The sequence below is a fragment of the Meleagris gallopavo genome, chromosome 2 (genome assembly GCF_905368555.1).
Source record: "Meleagris gallopavo chromosome 2, MGAL_WU_HG_1.1, whole genome shotgun sequence".
NCBI lineage: Eukaryota > Metazoa > Chordata > Aves > Galliformes > Phasianidae > Meleagris > Meleagris gallopavo.
In genome coordinates this window covers 30,771,159-30,793,251 of record NC_139405.1, presented here as the reverse complement: position 1 = coordinate 30,793,251, position 22,093 = coordinate 30,771,159, and the positions used below count along the sequence as shown (strand labels likewise).

General features: G+C 36.5%; 1 protein-coding gene across 3 annotated transcripts in view; it reads left to right on the top strand.

Annotated features, from left to right (window-relative positions):
* The window catches only part of TTC27 (tetratricopeptide repeat domain 27), a 105,938-nt gene that overhangs the window by 61,500 nt on the left and 22,345 nt on the right, over positions 1-22,093 (top strand). For all 3 annotated transcript variants that reach the window (XM_085219521.1, XM_085219522.1, XM_085219523.1), the window contains 2 exons: positions 12,783-12,878; positions 15,054-15,176. In XM_085219521.1, coding sequence (XP_085075647.1) covers positions 12,783-12,878; positions 15,054-15,176 — 219 coding nt within the window. The remainder of the gene's footprint in view (positions 1-12,782; positions 12,879-15,053; positions 15,177-22,093) is intronic.

Here is a 22,093-nt window from a genome sequence, read left to right as displayed (position 1 = left end):
CGCTTTTTTTGATGCAATCCAGTGTACATTTGCTGTCTGTGCTGCAAGGGCACATTGCTGGCTCGTGTTCAACTTCTTGCCACCAGTACTCCCAGGTCTTTTTTGGCAGGGTGGCACTGAATCCTGTCATCCCCCAGCTTGTAGTGGGGGATGCCTCGACCCAGGTGCAAGATCTTGCATTTGGATTTGTTGAACCTCATAAGGTTCACCTGGATCTGCTGTTCAAGCCTGTCTATGTCCCTCTGGATGGCTTGTCTAACTCCCTGAAGAGCTGGAAGTTAGCTTTCCTAAAACTTAGCATCCTAATTGTACTCTTTGCCTGTCTCATATCCCTCTGGAGCATGGACTCAACTGTAGTATGATCCCTACAGCTCGGGCAGCCTCCCATCCTGATGTCATCAATTGGTTCATTTACATTAGTAAGCAATAAGTCCACGATTGCATCCCCCCTGATGGGACCTTCTATTATTTGACTCAGGAAGTTATCCTCAATGCATTCCAGGAGCCTCTTGGATTTCCTACAGCTCGCTGTGCTACTTTTCTAGCTGATACCTGGGTGGTTGAAGTCTCCCAGCAGGATGAGCACTTGTAATTGCAATGCCTCCTGTAGCTTTAATCTATTCTTCATGAATAAGCTCACAAGTCTCACTACTTCCAGAGATTTTAGGGGAATTTCTGCTTACAAGGTGAAAAATCTTTTAAGAAGCCACGCTTGTCTGATAAGGACAGTGACATAACTATGAAATGATACAATCACAAGTAAATGCTGTACAGATAAAAATACTAGTAATACTTTTCTAAACCATTTGTGTCCTCCATAAGACGATTTTTCTGGAGTCTTAACTCATTGATGGACTTTAAGACTGAAACCTGTACCGTAAGATTGGCAGTCAGTAACTTTAGGCTCAGTATTTGTCCAGACCAATAAGCTTGTATTTTGATAGGGAGTGATGCTATAGTGGTACTGAATGCCTTATTTTTTCACTGTATTTCCTTTGGTGGTAATATTTGACTACAACAGAACATCCCAAATGACAATTGCATACGGGGTGCTCTAAGTTGCACAGTCTACTACTTCAATGAAAAGGAAATAATATGTCACATTTATGAATTCAGTTATCTTCTACTCATGACCTCGACCTCTTTTGTGTTAATTTTTATAACCAAATGCTTTAGATTTCATTTGGGTTTGTTGGACTCATTTCCTCTTGTCTGCTTTTCCTCCCCACCCTATTACAAAGAAACTGAAGATTTTTTTTTAGTAGACTGATACTGATAACTTCAGTTACTTTTATGTTTCTTAAGTGTTTGTTACTGCTTTTAGAGTGGAAAACATGTTTGCAGGGATTTGTGTCCTGATAGAATAAAAAAAGCATTCATAAGAATCTAATACATGAGTCATCTTAGGAAAAATAGACATGCACAGTTCCAGCATCCTAATCAATAATTTTCACCTCAGCATATTTCTTCACCTTACAACTGTAACATCTAACCCTAAACACCCTCCTGTATCTTAAAAGTTCATTTGAATTAATGTGGAGAAAAAAAAAGTCTTGATTGTCCATTAGTTCTAGACACTACTTTTGCATAGATTTCCTTACAAAGGAACATAGAATTAGACAAATAGAAGACCTTCTAAAGGTAAGGCAGAATTTATCAAAATGCTCTGTCTAGTTTTCTGGAATAAAATTAACATGAAGTGATAAAAACTATTTTTGAGTAGAAAGTGTCGAGCAATTACTGAAAATTGAAGATTTAGCTGCATTGTTTTATGCTAAGTACTTAGTGCTAAAATCTGTATGCATGCAATATCTTTTGATACAGTCACTACCTGTATAACAACACTTGAAAATCCTGTAGTTGTGTCATAAGGTAGGGATAGAGGAAAATCAGTAAATCCAATTGATTTTTAGATCTTTTATTACAAAATACATTAATCTTGCATTTATAATCAGTAGTTGTTGTACCAGCAGCACATGTTTGATATTAAAGTTTAAAGACGCGTTATCTGGTGAAATTCATTGGGAAAGTATCTGCAGTGAAAGAACATTGAAGTAGAACAGTCTTCAGCATCTGTAGACTCATGCAGGTACATAAGTCTGTTTTTTTTTTCTAGCTCAACACCCAATTCTTTCAGTTAGAAAGCCTTTGGGAGCTGATAAGAAGTGTTTTTCTTGTTTGTCTATAACATTGCATTAAGAACGGAGCAAGTTTTAAATGCAAGTTGATCGTCTTTCTAGTTACAAGTCCTGTGATGTTGTGTAATTGATAGTATAATATACACTTGTTGTGTTTGCCAAGCACACTTCCACTGAGATCCGAAAGAGTCTAAAGGTGTTTTATTTAGAATGTGAGAAATGCCATTCAACATTATCTACATTTTTTAAATTTAGATAAGCAAATCTATCATCATCAGGGTGCTCTATATTTGCTCCATGTGTAGTTTTATTATTGCTGAAAACTACTAAAATTTGAGAAGGATGCTTTTAGACATTTTAAGAAATAATTTCATGTTTTAAGACATCTCCCCTTGAAGATGAAGGATATTGAAGCCAGAGGGAAGTGACAAAAGTTCATGCAATTTAAATGGTTACACCTAGTGTTATTTCATTCAGCCAAACTACTTTGATTCAAATCTTTTTTCCTTCCATTTGTGACTTTTTCTTTAAAAGATGATTTTCATCAACAGTAAGAATCACACTGCCTTTCAATTATGCATAGCTTTTTTTCTAGTTCTTTTTTCAAAATAAGGAGGATTCATTGTAGACACGTTTAAAGCATCATTTAGCATAAAACTCCCGTTGTTGGCAAAAATGCAGAGCTAATGGTTGTGACTGTGTTGAAAAGTAGTGTTACGTAGCTGAGAACTTGCTTTATCTAATAGTGGTGTGTTCTTTGTAGTTTTCATGGAATGAAATAGGAGGCATTACTTTTAGAACGATGTACATAAGGCATTTCTCTTTGCCCTGTTAAAACTTTCCCTGAGGAATATACCTTCAGTGTTCCCCTGCTAAGCTTTCCAGGTGAATGAGTTATTTTGCTGTGATTAGAAGTCCTTAAGATGCATAGGCTACTGTTTGAGAACTTTGTTCTTCAATATGATAAAGATTAATTCGGTCTTAAAATATTAATTTATACATGTTAAGACCTTATTTACTGAAATGAAGCTAGGAACTACAAAAACAGTCACTGGGGAATAAGAACAATAAGAATGAGACAAATGTTTGTGTGTTTTTTGAAACCGATCCAGCATTGTTCTGAAAATGTCTTCCATTAGAAGGTACTTTGCTGAAGTTTTAACTGTTTCAGGAAGTGAGCAACAAGAGGCTGTTTTTATTTTTGGGAGGATTTAAAGTGGAAAAAGTACGGAAATGGTGGTGCTACAGTACTTCAAAAAATGGAATAGGTAATAAGTCAAAGCCAGCTTTGTGAATTGGAAATAATCGGTAGTTTTGTCCTCCCTTAAGAACAATAAAAAAGACGAAACAGTCTTGTCAGTAAGGCTTTTTTCTCCTGCTGCAAAAAGAATATTTTACTTTATTGGATCAACAAAGCACGCAAGCTGTGATTTCAATAGAAACCCATGCATTTATTGTCAGAGGAGATTTTCAGTAGGAAATCTTAAAAAACCTCAAAATAATTACTCTCAAATTTTAAAGCAGGGGTCAGAAAGTAGTTGAATGGCCAAGCAGGGGGTAGGATTTTAGAATATTATATTGGAAGCGTTTTGCTTTTATTATGTAGGTCAACACCACAGATAATCACAGGGGATGTTCCTAGGCAGTTTGGCTCTTAACCACCAGTTAAGAGTAAGATCTTAGCAGATCAGTTTCTGCAACAAAGCTGCAGTGTAAACCTCAGAGATTGGTGATCCCTGACCCAGAGTACTGATTTTGACAGTAAGTGTGGGAAACTGACTTGTAAAAAGGTAATTGAACTGGTGACAGATCTTTGTGAGATATATTTAGAAATACTGAAGAAATACAATTTCAGGGAACTATAAAAAGAGAAAATAGAAAAAGAATTGACTACTATGTAATTAATGATGTAAAATGATAACTTTTTAGATAGTTATGTTATTTTCAAAAATGAGAAGTAATTCAAAAAATGAAAATAATCATACTTTTAAATTAGTTTGTGTTTCTCTAGTGGAGAGAGATGAGTGCTTTTTCAGGTAGTTATTTCTACCAAGAACTAATTTCCAGCAAACTAGGGGTTTTGCTCTCTGGTATGCTACGTGGAAGGTTGGTTATTAATAATAATAATAATATGATAAGGTCACTGTATGTGATTTCTATCTGATTCAAGGCAGGAAATTTGGGATTATGGTATGCAAAGATCAGTTGAATGGAAACATTAGTATTGGAGATAACCTATGCACAATAGTATGGGCTGAGTGTAATTTCTGACTGAAGAACTGTTTGCTCAATTCACTCTGCATGTTCTGTTCCAGTTATAGTTGTGAATAGAGGGATATATTTGGCTTTTGAATTTTCCAAACTGATTTAGGTCCCACTGATTCAAATAATTATTTGGATTGGTATATGGAGATTTCTATGATGATATGTTATTGGCTCATTTCCTCATTTCTATTTGCTTTTGCAGCTTCCCAATTTCTTCATGGTATTGCTTTGTAACTATCTGATCATTGTAAATCAGAGCGCTGTGTTTTTGTGATAAGATTTGGATGTTTTGACACACGTGGAGCTGTTTTTGTAAGAGATATGACCTACTATGCTTGAACTAGATTTTAAATGGTAAAAACAATATTGTTTGTGACTATTATGTGCGTTGCTGTGCTATACCTGCTGATTTTTCCAGATGCAGATCTGTACAGACACTGAAGTTGCCCAGAAATAGAAATGTAGTAAATGATTCTACCACAGAACTCTATCTGTCCTTTATCCCATTTTTCCCTGTGTAAAATGTGTGCAAATAAGGGTCATGATTAATGTTGCAAATTCAGACACTGAGAAGTTAGAAAATGCCAAACTATTTAAGGAGCCCTCAACCTGTTTGTTGCCAGAATAATTCCTCTGCCCTGAAGTCTATCTTCCTTCCTCTGGTTCTACACTAAAGGTGCAGGCTAAAGGCTAGGTGAACTGCCATGGGCCTAGCAGCCTCCTGCTCCTAGAATTTTCACTGAATTGTTTTAATTGGCAGGATCCTTAAAGGTCTAGTCCAGCTTGTCTGCAGTGAATCTCTGGATGAACATCTACAGCTAGATCAGGTTACACAGAGCCATGTCCAGTCTGACCTTGAATGTCTTCAGGGACAGAGCCTCCACCATTTGCCCAGAAAACAGGCAGTAGCAACCTGCTGGAGAAGTCCCTTCTGTCCTCCAATCCTCTCCCTCTGGCCCTGCCTAGAGTATCTCATGTAAAAGGGAGGCAGCTGAAAGCTAAGTGCATTAGTTCCTCTGGCAGCAGTACACTAGTTCCTCCTGAAGATCATTTACACAAATTCTCCCATGTGAGATTGGTACCATTAGAACTGACAGATGATTGCCCTTAATTAAGCAACTGAAGGCCACTAATAGACTGAACAGTGCTGACGGATTGTCATTTTGTTTCTGCAGCCCTTGGTTCTATTGGGCGAGGTTTTCAGTATCTCGAGCCCAAGCTTAGTTCTTGTTGCTGCTCTGTGAAGCCGTAGCAGCAAAAGTGTTGATGTCCAGTTTCAGTCAGTCCCTCGACCTGTTTGGTGCAAGTGACCAGCACAGACCATAAAACTTTGTCCAGATGAAAGAAAATTTTGCTTTAGTTTGGTTTCTTAATTGATTACATACCAAACAGACTGTACCCAATCCTGCTTTATGGTTCTGGGAAGAACTGTGTTTTTGTGGGGAGCTTGATGTGCTTCTGTTTGAAAGCGTCATACAGTCAGGCATGGAATATTTAATGCATTCAGAGTGTTTCCATTTTTGCTTGAAATGGAATTGATTTCAAGCCAACAGTTGCTGAGGATGCTTATTTTTCTCTTTGTTGAGTAGATCAATCATTAACACAGAATGATAGGGGTTTTGTTTGTTTTTCCCTGATGTATAGAGAGCTTTCAAGGAATATGTGAAGAACTGGATTGGACGTCTTTCAAGAAAATGTATATATTGAAAACAGACTTCTTTAAATGTGATTGCATTTCTTTGGGATAGCTAAAGTTTAAACACTTTGCCCATGTGTCATATTTCTAATGTACTTACCATCATATACTCTACGGTTGCTGGGTCAGGCTCAACTACTGGAAGAATGTGTTTTTCCTGCCAAGTAATTTTTCAACAGAAACTACTGAGTATCATCAGTCAAGGTTTCATTGTATAGAGAAACTTTTCTGAGGAAGATGATTTTTTTTTTTTTTTTTGTAAGAAGGGAAAATAGCGAGTTTTCTGAGGTGTTATGTGAAATGTTCTATAAAATTTGTCACAGAAGAGACTGAACATAAGTTTCTTGTCATACTCCTGTCTCCCTCCCTCACCAAGAACTAAACATGTTCTTGAGATTTGCAAGTGAATGAGAACAGATGAAAAAGATTTCAGCAAGAGAGCACTTTACGGTTAAAAAATAAAAAATAAAAATAGGTTACAGATATCAAGATAAGACACTATTTTTTTTTTCAGTACAGGCATCTAAGGATGTATAAGTAAAATGGAAGGATTATGCCTGTATAGACTGAGTAAAAATACTATAAGGAATAATTTATAGACAATGGCAATTTTTTTTTTTTAAACTGTTTTTTTTTTCTCAAGTTTTCTACTTGTATAACAGAATACAATCTCTACCTTAGGTAGAAGGAAGCTGAAAATGTTTACATGTTTGGACTTGATAACATTGTCATATGAAATTTCCCTCTGGAAGTCTTTGCTTTATTTGAAGTATTTGTTGTTTATATTCTACAGAAATTACCATGTAATTTTTAAGTTCTAACTAAAACTTTTGTGACATACTTAAATGCTTATTTTGAAGCGTTATACTTTATTTTATGATTAAGATTGAATGAGGCGTCTGCTACCTTCAGACTAATAAATTCTTATCTTTTGTATTGTTTGTGCATATACTGTTGTGCAACTTACAGTAAGTGAAAAGCAAATGTGTGGTATATATTAGGTAAACTCACGTCTTTCAGCAAGAGAAAAAATATAGGGTGTTTCCAGTAGATTATTCTTCTTGAACAGGGCGTTCCAGTTGGAAGACAGAGTAGGTTTAAATGGCTTATAAAGAAGCATGTATAATTTTGAGTATCATACATAAACAATGAAATACTGCATATAAACATTATTAAGCTGAAGGGTTCTGCTTGGCTATCTTATGTTTGTGGCTTTCCTATGGAAGAACTACATCTGTTAAAGAATACACCTATTCTGTATTACAAACCACGAACATTTGGCATCATTTATTATGTGTAGCAATTTATTTTAATACCTGACAAAGAGGGGAAAAGAATCATAGTACAACAATAAATGTTATGTGGCTTCAAGTCAGTCAGACCCTTCTTGCTTGCTACAGGCAAGATTTTTCTTTTCTGAAAACTGGACACAAGCTCTACTTTAAAAAAGAAAGGTTTATTTGCTCATGTTTTTCAAGGGAGTAACAGCAGAAGTGTCAAATTCATCAAATTTAAAACGTTTTAGGAAAAAAAAAAAACCAACCTGTGCTTGTCTCACAGAAGGACTGCATTATTCTCAGGTTAGCTTCAGGCATTTTAAAGTTAGCTTTAAGAAATTTTAAAGCAGCTGTCAAGCAGTGTCATTCTTACAGAGAAGTGTGACGGGTAGTCCTCCAGTCAGTTTATGTGCTGTTTGAGGTTTATGAGATCAGTCCCGTTGACCGATAATTTCATTGAAAGGATGGCTGAAAGGATGACATTGTAAAGTCAATACAGCTACCATATTTTAATGATTCTAAGATATGTGAAGGCGGAAAAAAATTTGGTAAGATTCTTGCCTTTTTAAGAATTTGTCTTCTGTAGAGTTCTCACATCGTACTCATTCTTCTGCAAATTTTGAATAATGTAAAAGCTCCAGTAAGTACTCCTGTTCAGAGATCTTGTCGTCTCTGCACAATGTAAGAATGTCTTTTGAGTTTCCATGAATCGTAACTCAGTTTATAAGTGTTCCCTGTTTCTTACCTTAAATATGTGATGTCATAATTCCTTTGAGAAAATTAGATAAATAGGAGGAGGAGGAGTTCTTCGCTGATGTTGAAATACATCCTTGCTTAATAGCTTTTCCTTTGTGTTCGGTTATGTTAGTTCTTGACTGTTCAGTGATTTTCATCACTTAACAGAAATATATCATTCAAAAATCTGTGAACTTTTTGAAAGAATTGCTCATTATTTTCTCTAAGCATTTTAGCTTGTAAGCAAAAATATCTTGTCTTAAATGTCGAAGTGCTGTTTTGAATAATGGTTCTGTGCAATAGTAAGTAAAAATATACTGCTCTTATGACTTTCTATCTAGTGATAAAATTGGCAACCAGTGAAGTGTTAATTATTTGGTCATTGTTTCCTTCTCAAGGTTTTCTCAATTGTTTGAATTTTTTCCACATTATATTCATACCTATCAACAAGAAATTATTCTCTCCTATTAAACAAAAATACATTGTGTTGTTATATGAAATCTGTTTTCATTGCTTCATAGTTTCTGGCATTACTTCACTAAATGACTAAGTTATTTTGACCACTAGATTTCAGTGGTCTGGTTATATCTCAGTTTGTCCCAGTGGTCTTGGTTTCAAGAGCTCTTGGCTTGGCATAGAGCTGTTGTATCAAGGTTGTAGTCTGGACTGTGAACCTGTTTTGTTACTTTTGTAGATGTTGCTTTTTCCATGTTTACAAAAAGAATGCAACTCAATGAAATTATGTATCTATAAACTACTAAAGTACTTATTCCAAGTTTTTTTTAACGTGTTATTCACAGGACAAAAAATATGAAAAGCACTAGTAATTCCTTGTATTTACTTCTTTGGATTTGTCACCTGCTTTCTAATGTGTATAGGGTTACTGAATTTTAGATTACTTGAAATTTTTTCCTGGGGGGGGTAGGGGGGAGGAATAGAGCTTTCACTAGTAATTCTGTATTTGTGTATTATTGAGTACACTGAGGTAGAATGAGGTTATGATTGTTGCTGCCGTAATGAATCCCAAATTAACCTGGACTATAGTTCTTACTGTGCCCTTTTCAAGTTTCGTTATTTGGAAACGTGATATTTCAGAGAACCCTTTTAAAAATAGTGAAGATGCTTACAATTTTGAAGCTTCAAAAATTTTTTAGGTTTTGTGGTGGATTAATATTTTAATACCAATCTCCCCAAAAGTATGGATGCATTTAAAATTAGGTATTTAGTTGCATTAAGGTTTGAATTAATTTGTTGATGAATCCTTGAAAGTTCATTAGGGCTTGTTGTTGCATAAGCTTAAAAAAATGCCCACTTTTTTAAACATACTGAGTAGTAAAAACTATTTCTCTGTGTGACAGTGCTGTGATAATGAACTAAAGGAGATTTGTTTTAATGGCCTCAGCCACTCCTCATATGATTTGCCATCTGGACACTTCACTGTCTTTGTAGCCCTCCTCTGGATACTCTCTAGTAGTTTTTGTCCCAGTTAACATTGTGGTGCCCAAATCTGCACATAGCTCTTGACGTAAGGCCACACCAGCAGCTTTCCATCACTTGCTGGCAATGCTGGGCCTGCTCCACCCCAGGGTACAGTCGGCTGTTTTGGCTACCAGCGCACACTACTGACTCAGATTCAACTTGCTGTCAACCAGAACCTCCCTTTCCACATTGCTACTCTTCAGCCTCTTGTCTCCCAGTCTGCACATAGGTCCAGGCTTGCCTTGTCCCAAATGTAGAATCCAGCACTTGATCTCAATAAACTTAATTTGGTTGATGATTGCTCAGCCCTCTAATTTGTTAAGATCTTTCAAGTTATTAGGCTGAGATTTAGTAAACAAATGAAAAATTGTTGTCTTGATCATTTTGAAATCACATGGCCACATCCGGAACATGCTACCAATGATGCTTCTTTCTTAATCTCTTACCAAAGGTATGAAAATGGGATGAGCTAGATGACTAGAGCTGTCTTGTCCTGCTTTCATGTGGCTATGGTGTACTCTTTTCTAGCAACGTAAAATTTCAGCAAAAGCACCTATGTTTTTCTTGTCTCCAGGGTGGATTAGTGTATCTTTCTGTACCATGTGTTTTGATTTAAGAACTCTGTCTGTGGCAGCTGAAGCCTTGGTAAAAGTTTATGGCACATGGTAAGGGGATTGATCTGTTGAGCTTAGAGTTTTTAGATACTGCGCATAGAAGAATTCATACCTCATTTAGAGTTATGAATTTTAGATGGTTTCTGCTTTGGTTCTATTTAGAAATTTTAGGAATTTGATGCTTTTGTCAAACGAAGATGCTAAGTCTTATGTCTTTTTTTTACTATGTTGAAAAGTTTCTGTGCTTACACAGATAATGGATAAGAAAAATTCTCACTTGACAATGGTGTCCTGTTTATTTTTTAATATATAGTCCTGTGATGAAACATCAGCTGTTCAATAAACTTGGGTTTCTTATTTTCTTGCAGTTATACAACTAATTTTTTTCTTGAAGCATATTTCAGAAGTGTAAAAGTCAGCACTTTATGAGTAACTGATTTTCTCCGCTTCACCGGGAAGGAAAACTATCAAAGCTCTTTTTTTTTTTTTTTTTTTTTTTAACATGAGTGCATGAAACATGGATTTTAATAACTCTAAAATTCTTAGCATTCATTAATTTTAAGGAATATGTAGTATTCCTATGTTCTGTATTCTATATTTTTTGGTTTTGTTGGCATTCTGAGCAGATTTACGTTAGGTGTTTCTGCTTAGAAAGAAGAAACAGCTACATTTTCCAAACTGATTGCTTTTGAAAACTGTTTTTCTTTGAATTTTTGCTGGAACAATGGAAATGGGGGAGGGGTAGAAGCTCAAACAAGAACAAAACATTTTGATTGAGTTAGAACACATTTCACCTTCCATCTTCTGTTTTCCTCAAAGAAGTTATTTAACAGGTCACATGATTTTCTGGCTTTGTTCAGACTTGGGATAATTATTGTTTTTAAAATTTTAAACTGTAATTTACTGTTTTGTATGATCTTATAAAATAATTAGCTGAGAAATTTTTCAGTTTAACTTTTGTTGCAATATTGCATAAGAAAACATGTTTGTACAAAATTGTTGAATGTTTTTAAAATAGTCAAGAAAATGTAATTGAATCATTACTATAAAGGCTTTATTGAATCTGATTCCTTTTGGATTGCTCAGAATTTTGATTTTTATTAGTCTGTCCCATTCTTTACAAATATACTTCCCCAGTTCTCTTGGAGTAGGTATCTGTGTAGTCTCTGGGAACAAGTAGGTCTCTGGAGATAACTCTATGAGAAACATTGTGAATAAGATTAAATGTTTAAAATAAAACCTATTTAAAATTAGGAGCTTAAACATAGGTTTAAAAGCCTAAATTGCTGTTGCCCGTTGTTATTTTTCTTACTGAAAGGATGAAACCACCTAATAAATCATGTTGCTATCAATAGCAGTTAGAAAATTCTTAGTGTTTTAAATCACATAAGTGATTATTTTAATTTTTCACAACTATTATTTGCATTCCTTATGTAGGTTGAATTCAGAAAGAGATTTCATAGAATCATAGAATCACAAGGTTGGAAACGACCTGTAAGATCATCTAGTCCAACCGTCTTCTCATTACCACTGCTACCACAAACTAAACCAGATCTCGCAGCTCCTCATCTAGACACCTCTTGAACATTGCCAGGGACGGCGACTCCACCACCTCCCTGGGCAGGCCATTCCAGTGCCTGACCACTCTCTGAGAGAAAAAGTTTCTCCTCATGTCTAATCTAAACCTCCTCTGGTACAACTTTCCCTGGGTCCTGTCCGTTGCCTGGGAGAAGAGACCAAAACCCTCTTCACCACAACCTCCCTTGAGGAAGTTGTAGAGTGCAATGAAGTCTCCCCTGAGCCTCCTCTTCTCCAGACTGAACAATCCCAGCTCCCTCAGCCGCTCTTCATAAGACTTGTGCTCCAGACCTATCACCAGTTTCATTGCCCTTCTCTGGACATGTTCCAGGGCCCCAATGTCTTTCTTGTAGTGAGGGGCCCAAAACTGAACACAATACTTGAGGTGCGGCCTCACCAGTGCTGAGTATAGGGGGATGATTACCTCCCTGCTCCTGCTGGTCACACTATTTCTAATGCAGGCCAGGATGCTGTTGGCCCTCTTGGCCACCTGGGCACACTGTTGGCTCATGTTCAGCCAAGCATCAACCAACACCCCCAGGTCCCTTTCCTCTTCACAGTCATCCAGCCACTCGTCCCCGAGCCTATAACGCTGCATGGGATTGTTGCAGCCAAAGTGCAGGACCCGACACTTGGCCTTGCTGAACCTCATCCCATTCACCTCAGCCCAGCCATCCAGCTTATCTGAATCCCTCTGAAGGGCCTCCCTACCCTCAGGCAGATCAACACCACCTTCCAACTTGGTGTCATCTGCAAACTTGCTGAGGGTACACTCAATCCCCTCATCTAGGTCATCAAATTTGATTTAGACATATCAATCCCATTTTTCCTTTTGTTTGATAACTTGGTTCTTATTCCTGTTACATGTACTTTAGATCTCCTCAGAGCTTTGAATTTTTTTATTTTTGTGTGTGTGTGTGTGTGTGTGTGTGTGTGTGTGTGTGTGTGTGTTTAACAAATTTAAGTAAATACTAAGTGATAATGTGCTTTTTATTTACAGGCACTTGCAGACCAATTTGAGGATGCAAATACTTCAGTATCTGAACGCATGAAGATTTTCTACTGTTGTCAGGTGCCTCCACATTGGGCTATACAGGTATGAAGTAACCTCATTTGAAGCTTTACTTTAAAGTCTGTGGTTCTTACATTTTTGATACTGCATGACTCAAAATCAGGGATAGAATACTATGACTTTGCATTGAGACATTGTAGAAATAAGACATAACCTAAAACACTTCTTCTGGAAACAAATCAAGTTCTACTATATTTTGCTTTCGTTACCTTATATTCTGGCAGGCATGGAAGAAATTGCTTGTAGTGTGCTTCATCTTTTTCAATTTTACTTCCTTAAAATATGGACAAATTTTCAAGCTCCCAACATTTTTCAAGTAAAAAAATAAAAATAATTTTCCACTGTGTTACTATTTGTTACTCTTAGGTCACTATTACTTGCATCTTTGTTTGCCTTGTAATGATCATTAATGAGTTGTTTTCAGAAAGCAGACTGTGGTCAAAGCAGCCAAATAAGAGTCAAAAGTGCTGACAAAGTCTTTATTTTCTTGACATGTTCTTTTTATACTAGTGTTGAAAGAACATTTTTTCCGAAACTGAAATGTTTATCTTGAAGGTAAACTTCGTTCTAGAATAGAATTCTCTATACCAGTCTTATTTGGTGATGCATATATTTTCTTACATTTGTTACTAAATTCATCATCGCAAATCTCCAAAGGTGTGCATGTTTTATTTTTAATGATGTTTTATTGCTTTCACTTTGACTTCTAATCTAAACACATCTTGTTCTTACCAATCATATTTTCTTCTAATATTTTCAAATTATTCCACGCAATCTTTCATCATGCACTTGCAACAAAACTAGCAAATGTGGTTCTCATTTCCAGTTGTCAAAGGGCACTTTTCAATCCAGGCCAATTTTCCAAACCAAAGATAGAAATATTAAAACAGCAGCTCGGTGTTCAGGAGTAAAGTTCCATGACACCAAAGATTTCCATCTCAGAATGGAAGATGGCTGTTGTCTTTAAGTTATGAAGAGACATTGTCAATATAAATTTTACCAAATCTTAGTTTTTTAAAATTTAATAACAATTAAATCTTGCTTAATTTCAGATAGTGGAAAATGTAGCATTTTTCAAAGTAAATAGCATCAAATGAATAATCACCTTATTACAAATCTTCAGTTTATGCATTTATTTGAAAAAACTGTAGCCAACTTTTTTTTTAAACAACTAACCTATTTATATATGGATTATTCCTCAGATTTGCAACTGGTACTGAAGCTAATTATATAAAGAAAAGTCCATGATATCTATGCAGGATTTAAGGGAATCTATTCAGGATCACCAAAAACACTGCAGAGGTTCACTGTGCGGGATCTCATAGCATAATTAGCTGCCCTTATATAGAACGCTCCCATTTGTTTTTGCAAACCAAATAGTATATTTCTCATACACAGTAAATTAGTCATTCTTTCTTCAAAGATGAAAAGCTATATGCAATCTTAATCTCCTCTTTAAAAAAAGATACATAAAAGACCAATGGCAACTCTCAAAGTTGTGTAAACATACCTCGTTTATTTTTCAGTTGAAGGAATTGCTCATTTATTTTCATAACTACACTGAAATAATAGCTGGATTTGAAATAACAAAGAAGCTGGCTTATCAGTGAGGAAAACTCAACCAAGGAATTGATCCTAAACTCAAATCCAATATTGATTTGACTGAAAACTAATACCCATTTGCAGTGGCTACTTGGGGAACTAATCTCTAGTAGTGTACCTAGCAAAGTTGTTTTAGAACTTTTGTCCATCTGTATTTACACAGGTACAGATTACTATGGCAAGCATTGCTAGATGCAGATTTAATGCCTTCCTTTAGCCTGTAGCTTCCCCGCTCTCAGTGTTTACAGCAATCTAGTGCAGCTGCTCTCCAGCCACACAGGCCATGTGCTTCACTTAAGGAGTGGGAGTTCTCTCAATTCATCCTTCACATGCGTGTTTCAATTTTTATATTATTGTAAACTAGTTCAAAGTAGTTGAGTTACTGGTATGAGCTGGAGTCAAATCAAAGCAATTATTTTTCTATTGATTTTTTTTTTTTGGAGGTACACAAATTTTCTGAGGCTCCAGCAAGGGGTTTCTAGAGGGTAATCTCATATTCTCTTTGCTTCTTGTTGATGTCAGAAATTCTTCTAACGTCTTAAGAAACAGTAAAGGATACTGTGCATCTATTTTCAATTTTGGCATTTATTTTTCCAGCGTCAGCTTGCAAGCTTACTCTTTGAGCTTGGGTGCACCAGCTCAGCTTTACAGATATATGAGGAGCTGGAAATGTGGGAAGATGCAGTAATCTGCTATGAAAGAGCAGGACAGCATGGGAAGGTAAGAAAAACTTTTTTACAGCTGGCATTCTTAGTCTTGCAGTGAGATCTGAAATACGAAAGACTGTCTGACTTAACCTGTCAATTCACTGATGACATTTCTATAGGGGTATTGTGAGGAAAGTCCATTTAGGATACAGGATGTGCAGATCTGTTATTACCTGTGAGTGCTACAATGGAAGATCTGGGAGAATGACTACATGAAATAGAAATGGATGAATAAGAAATAACTTAGGAAGGAAGAAGACAGTTAAGTCTAACACGTTAAAAGAACTGCCAAGAAAACTTCTTGTCTAGATTCAGAGAGAAGATTGTGAGAGTGATTTTTGAAAATATTAAAGAAAAATTAACAACTACAACAATTACAGATACACTTGGGGGGCTATATCTGGATGGAATCCTCAGACATGACATAAGCAGCTTTATCTTGTATTTTTTAAGTTTACGTTAATATTTTTTCTGAACTTCTGTCTTCTCTGTTTCTTTAAAACTGCTTCAGTTACATGCTGTCAGCTCCTGGCAAAGACAGCTTTAAAACCATCATCTGACTGAATGTATAGATGACAGAATTGTTTAAAAATGCGAGCTGTAGCAGCCTTCCTATTATTGAATGTTTTACTATTGCTGTTGGAGCTGTGGTAGGAGGATTTTAGTGATTCCCAGAAACAATGCCTATTTTTATGGAAATGTAGCTATATTCTCTTTCTGGTACAATCTCTTGGGCAGAGGTACTGTAATTAAAAGGATGTCAAGATATCAAGCGTTGCTTTCAGAATTTATATAGCTTTTAGAAATATTTATCTTCAGAACCAAAATATCCATTATCTTGTTTCTTTTCCTTTCTGTTCTATGTCTCTCTTTAGCACATTGCATTAAGTATATAAATGTATGTATGCCTTTACAAAGATGTGCGCTTACACTAATCAAGCTTTTTGGATAGAAAGCTATAACTTAAAACAAAAAAAAAAAACAAAACAAAACTCACAGACTTTTTCAGATTTACTTTTTTTTTTTTTTTTTCAATTATTCACCAATTCCAAATGCCATTCATTATAAACTAACAGTTATGTTTTGCTGTCAGTTCTGTGTCACATTATGCATGCCTCGGGGGCAGTATGCTAATATCACAATCTTTTTAGTACAGTGGAGAAGTAGAGGTCAATACTTTCCATTTCCTGGAAATGCATTCTGTCCCAGTTACATTCACAAACCGCCCTTAGGGAGTTATGAAAATGGCACTCAGAGAATAGGACAGGATATCTGACACAGGAAACTGCTTAGAAATGCTTTCAGAATGAGGGTTTGTGCTGTGCTTTGAAAAAATGTTATGCAAGTACTAAGAGTAGTGATAGGAAGAAAGTCAGCTTCAGATTCAAAAATAAAAATAAAAAGGAAAATTAGACACATTACATATACATCAAGGGGAATAACTATTTGTGCTGCTTATCAAAAAGCTTTAATTGTGTAACACAAAGCAAAACTGTGTTTATCAAAAGCGTTTTTAATTTTTTATGTGAATCCACTGAAGCAAGGTAGTAGACATACATGTTATTAAAGAACTTCATATACACATGCCTAAATGAATAAACAGTTAAATAGATGTGTGGACATGTAAATAGACAAATATTTTTCACTCACAACTGCTTTTGTATAGAAAGCACTAAGTACTGGAAAAGCTAACAAAACAGACAGAAATTAGCAATGTCAATAAGTCTGAATACTTGGGCATTGAATATAGCGTGTTCCTTCTTTCTACTTCAGAATTTAGTACTGAAAAAAAAAAAACCAAACAACTAAAGCACATAGGTAAGGTATACACAGCTCCACAGTATGCAGTGGGGAAATATATAGTTCAGAGTTATAACAGAATAATATAGCAGTACAGGCTTTGCAAAGAAAGATATCACTAACAGCAAACTTTTTAGTGGATACTTTCTTTAGATATGGCTCTATATTCCCAGAATCACAGAATGACCAGGGTTGGAAGGTACCTCAAGAATCATGAATCTCCAACCCCCCTGCCACATGCAGGGCCACCAACCTCCCCATTTAATACTAGACCAGGCTGCCCAGGGCCCCATCCAATCTGGCCTGGAATACCTCCAGGGACGGGGCATCCACAACCTCTCTGGACAGCCTGTTCCAGAACCTCACCACTCTCTCTGTAAAGAACTTCCCCCTGACATCCAACCTAAATCTTCCCTCCCTCAACTTAAAACCATTTCCCCTTGTCCTGCAGTTATCAACCCTTTTAAAGAGTTGATTCCCCCTCCTGTTTGTAGGCTCCCTTTAGGTATTGAAAGGCTGCAATGAGGTCAAGGTCATCCCACAACCTTCTTTTCTCCAGGCTGAACAAGCCCAGCTCCCTCAGCCTGTCTTCATAGGGGAGGTGCTCCAGGCCCCTGATAATCTTCGTGGCTCTCCTCTGGACCCTCTCCAACAGCTCCCTGTCTTTTTTGTACTGGGGGCTCCAGACCTGGACACAGTATTCTAGATGGGGCCTCACAAGAGCAGAGTAGAGAGGGGACAATCACCTCCCTGTCCCTGCTGGCCACCCCTCTTCTGATGGAGCCCATTTGCTTTCCAAGCTGCAAGGGCACGCTGCTGGTTCATGTTAAGCTTTGCATCTATCAAGATCCCCAGGTTCTTCTCCACAGGGCTGCTCTCAAGGACCGCTCCTTCCAGTCTGTATGGATGCCTGGGATTCCTCCGGCCCAAGTGCAAAACTTTGCACTTTGCCATGTTGAACCTCATCAGGTTCACCTGGGCCCACCTTTCTAGCCTCTTGAAAGGCATCCCTTTCTTCCACTGTGTCAACCGCACCACTCAGCTTGGTATCGTCAGCAAACTTGCTGAGGGTGCACTCGATTCTGTCATCGATGTCATTGATAAAGATATTAAAGAGCACTGGTCCCAAGACAGACCCCTGGGGGATGCTGCTCGTTACCCGCCTCCACCTGGACATAGAGCCATTGATGACCACCTTCGTCTGCGGCCTTTCAACCAATTTCTTATCCATCGAGTGGTCCACCCATCAAATCCACATCCCTCCAATTTGGAGATAAGGATGCGGTGGGGGACCATGTCAAAGGCCTTGCTCAAGTCCAGGTAAATGACATCGGTCACCTTACCGTTGTCCACCAATGCCGGTCACTCCATCATAGAAGGCTACCAGATTGGTCAAGCATGACCTTCCCCTGGTGAAGCTGTGCTGGCTATCACGGATCACATGCTCATTCCTCATATGATCAAGCATGTCATCCAGGATGATTTGTTCCATGATCTTCCCAGACACAGAAGTGAGACTCACCAGCCTATAGTTCCTGAGGTCCTCCTTGCTCCCTTTCTTGCAAATGGGAGTGACGTGGCCCTTCCTCCAGTCATCCGGGACCTCACCTGACAGGCCACGACTTTTCAAATATGATGGAGATTCACTTGTTTCATAATTAGTAAAAAAAAAAAAAAAAAAAAAAAGTGATATCATAACATGTGTCAAACAAAAGAGTGAAAGAGTGCCAAGTAGTGAGCAAAGCAGAGCATAAAACAAATGAAAATGGTATTATAAGATCTGAATGCATTGTATGTTGATGGCCACTGTAGTCTTGTCATTCTTCAATTTCACTTGTATTCCTTCCTTTAACAGGCCTACTTAAAAACAGACACTACTTTCCATATTTGTAATGAAAGGAGATGTTGAAAAATGTCTCTCTCTCTTCTCTCTATTCGGAGAGAAAACTGGAGATCTCAAAAGTATTACTTACATTGAACAAATTTATTTGGTCTAGGTGAGTTCTCTCCAGTATCACCTGAAATAATGCACTGAAAGTGGCTTTATTTCTCTGCTAAAAGAATAAGAAAGATGAGCTTGAGATGCAAATTTTCAGTTCTTCCAGTAGAATTGAGGCCTTTCTCCCTTGCAGGAGTTTTGGAGGGCTGTAGCTGCTGCCCCTTGGTAAAACCAAGAAAGCTGTTATTCTTTCAGCCCCACTTTTGGCCTTTTCCCCATCGTCTCATCAGAATAAACAGTGCACGAAGCCTATTTTGAGACCAACATATCCAGCAATTCACCTTCTGCCAAGCCATTTTTTCTTATCACAACATGAGAAAGATTTCTAAAAAGATTTGAACAAAGAAATACTCTTACAGTATAATATTAGAAGCTTACTTTTAAATTCAGAAAATGCTTACTATTTGCAAAGGTAAGTAGTGCTACACTGATTAGTGCATAAGGATGGTTCAAGATCTCGACTGATTTTCATTATATGTCATAGCAGACCTTTAAGGCAGATAAGCATCCCTTCTATGCAGCTGCAAAACAGAAAAAGAGGAATAAATGGCTTACCCAGGGTCATCCATAAAGTTACAGGTAAAGACAAAATTAAAACTCAGGAGCCCTTTTCCCATTCATTTTCATGCTTATCTGTTCTGTCTCTTCATACTTCTTCTCTGGTAGCCTAGCAAAGAATGTGCTAGCAGAAAAGATGAAAGCATTTTAGGTAATACTTTGAACTTGGAATGAATTGTCAAATAATGGAACTAGTAGATCCTTGTAATGAATGCAGCTTTAAGGAAAGGCTTTAAGGAAACAAAACCAAAAAAAAAGAACAGGAACACATGGAGGGTATTGCATGTGAAAGTTTAGGGTTGGGTAGCAAAATGTAGGATTAATCTTGAACTTGATTTCCAGGCATCTCTGTAGTGAGAAATACAAATATTTCGTTTAAACAAGAGCCCTCTTTATTAATTGTGAATTTTTATTCAAGCATTTCCTACTTAATTCCTGTATATACTGAAGTAGTCCAGAAAGTAAGATAACAACATAAATCTTTCTCATCTGAAAATCCTCTGACTTTAGAACTGAGTTTTCGTTTCCATCCATTGCAATGTAGATCATTCTGTGAACAACAGTGCTACTATAATTAAACCTCTTCCAGTTGGCAAGGGCTATGCAGCTTCAATTTTTTATCTTTTTAGTAGCTTTTAATTGATTTTTATTTTATTTTATTTTATTTTAGGTAAAATATTCAATTATTAAGCATCTCAGTACTTTAATCAGTTTAATGGGTAAAAATAAATCTCATGGCTACATTTCTTTCATGTACGTTGCATGTACTGAATGATAAAGGTTCCTTGATCATGTCTTTATTGTTAAGGCAAAGTTTGCTCTTTGCAAAAGCAAAGCTCTTACCAGAGATTAAAAGTATATTCTTTGAAATAGTTTACTATAAAGTTAGAAGAAAAGAGTATTTTTTTCTTAGTAAAAAGAGAAAGCCTGAAGTATTATCTGTTTTTGTAGAAGAGAAATGTTAAATGTTGTGAAAAAATGGTATGTCTAGTTTGCAGTTGTGATCCTTCATAAGCTTTTAAAGATTTAAGTAATCAAAAGACTTGTAACGTGCCAGAGGGGTGATCAGATAGCTAATAAGATGAAGACAGAATCAGACTTCTGCTTATTTAATTCTCTGTTTTATCTGTGCACTGAAATATTTACATTGGCAATGAATTCTTGTAAGCTTAGACCAGAACATGATGCCTTTATGCTCTTAAATGTGAAATGCAATTAGTGCATGGTTGGCTTACTAGTCTAGTGTGTGATTAATGCTAGGCATGGCCACAGAATAACAATCTAAATTTGGGAGTGCCCTACTGAAGCAACAGAATGCAATGCACTTTTCACCTCACAACTGCTGTTCGCACAGTAGAATTAGAATTTTTTCCTTTATTTGAAGAAATGAAAACCCTTACCTTTTGGTGTCTAATGTGATTACTGTATAACAGAATATATAACAAACAAATAACAAACTGTTTGGTTTGCTCTAGAAAAAAGTTGTCTTAAATATCTGTTGTTAGTTCCTTAATGCTTGTCATGGCAATTAATGGAGGCAGAGAGGAGGGAGTAAGCTGGCTTTTAACCAAATTCTCTGCAAGTGCAGTCCTGTAGGGCTAGGTTGTCTAATGCTATTACTAATGCTAATTCTAAGTTTTGAGTAATCAAATTTCCTTTTCTTGGGAAAACTGTTCCAAAGTCATTAAAAAAACACTTGTCAGTAAGTTATTTTTCTAGCGTTCATCTCTTAATTTTCTTCTTAATGTGATTCCATTTTTTGAATGGGATGCAAGCATAAGATCCCTTTACAAATCCTTCATTTTTTGTACTTCAAATATTTGCACTTTTCCTACTGAGCTAGTTAAAAATTATAGTAAGAATGAAGTGTTATGTTCTCATTAACATATATTAAAGCTTTCAAAAGCAAAACACTTGAAGAAGTCATTTTTCTAAAGACGATTTTTCAGACATGATCAATCAATTTTACTGATTGGAGGAGGAGGAGTAGAAGACTGTATAGCAGACATTTGGTTTTTGACATCTCGTCTGAATAGGAAATAAAACAGTTCTCATAAAAGCAAGAAAAGGAATAATTTCCATGCAGGGGTGAACACAGCTTTCCTTTTAGATAAACTAGCTATGATAGAAAAATGACAAGTGTTACAATGTCAAACTCTAATTCAGTGACAGACTGTATTGGAGCTCTTGGTTCATATGGTTCAAACAGATCTTTTTAAATAGAAAATCTGTACTGAGCTGAATTACATGCGACATTTTTGCAGTGGGAGACTGAGGTAAGATTTTGGACTGAACAAGAAATCATCTATCTAGCATATTTATCTTTTCAAAAAGCCACAGAAAGCATACTATCTCTTGCTTAGAAGAGAAACAATAATTTTATTGTTAGAGTGAGATAGCAACACTGAGATAAAGAGCTTTTGAAAATTGGTTACAGACCATAATAAATTGTCTGGGAGACCCAGTTTGTCTTTTCTTCAGTAATACTGTACATATTTTGAACATACTTAATCTCAAGCATTTGTATATTTTTATGAGGGTATGAAAGTTTGATGCATCTTCAGACATAATAC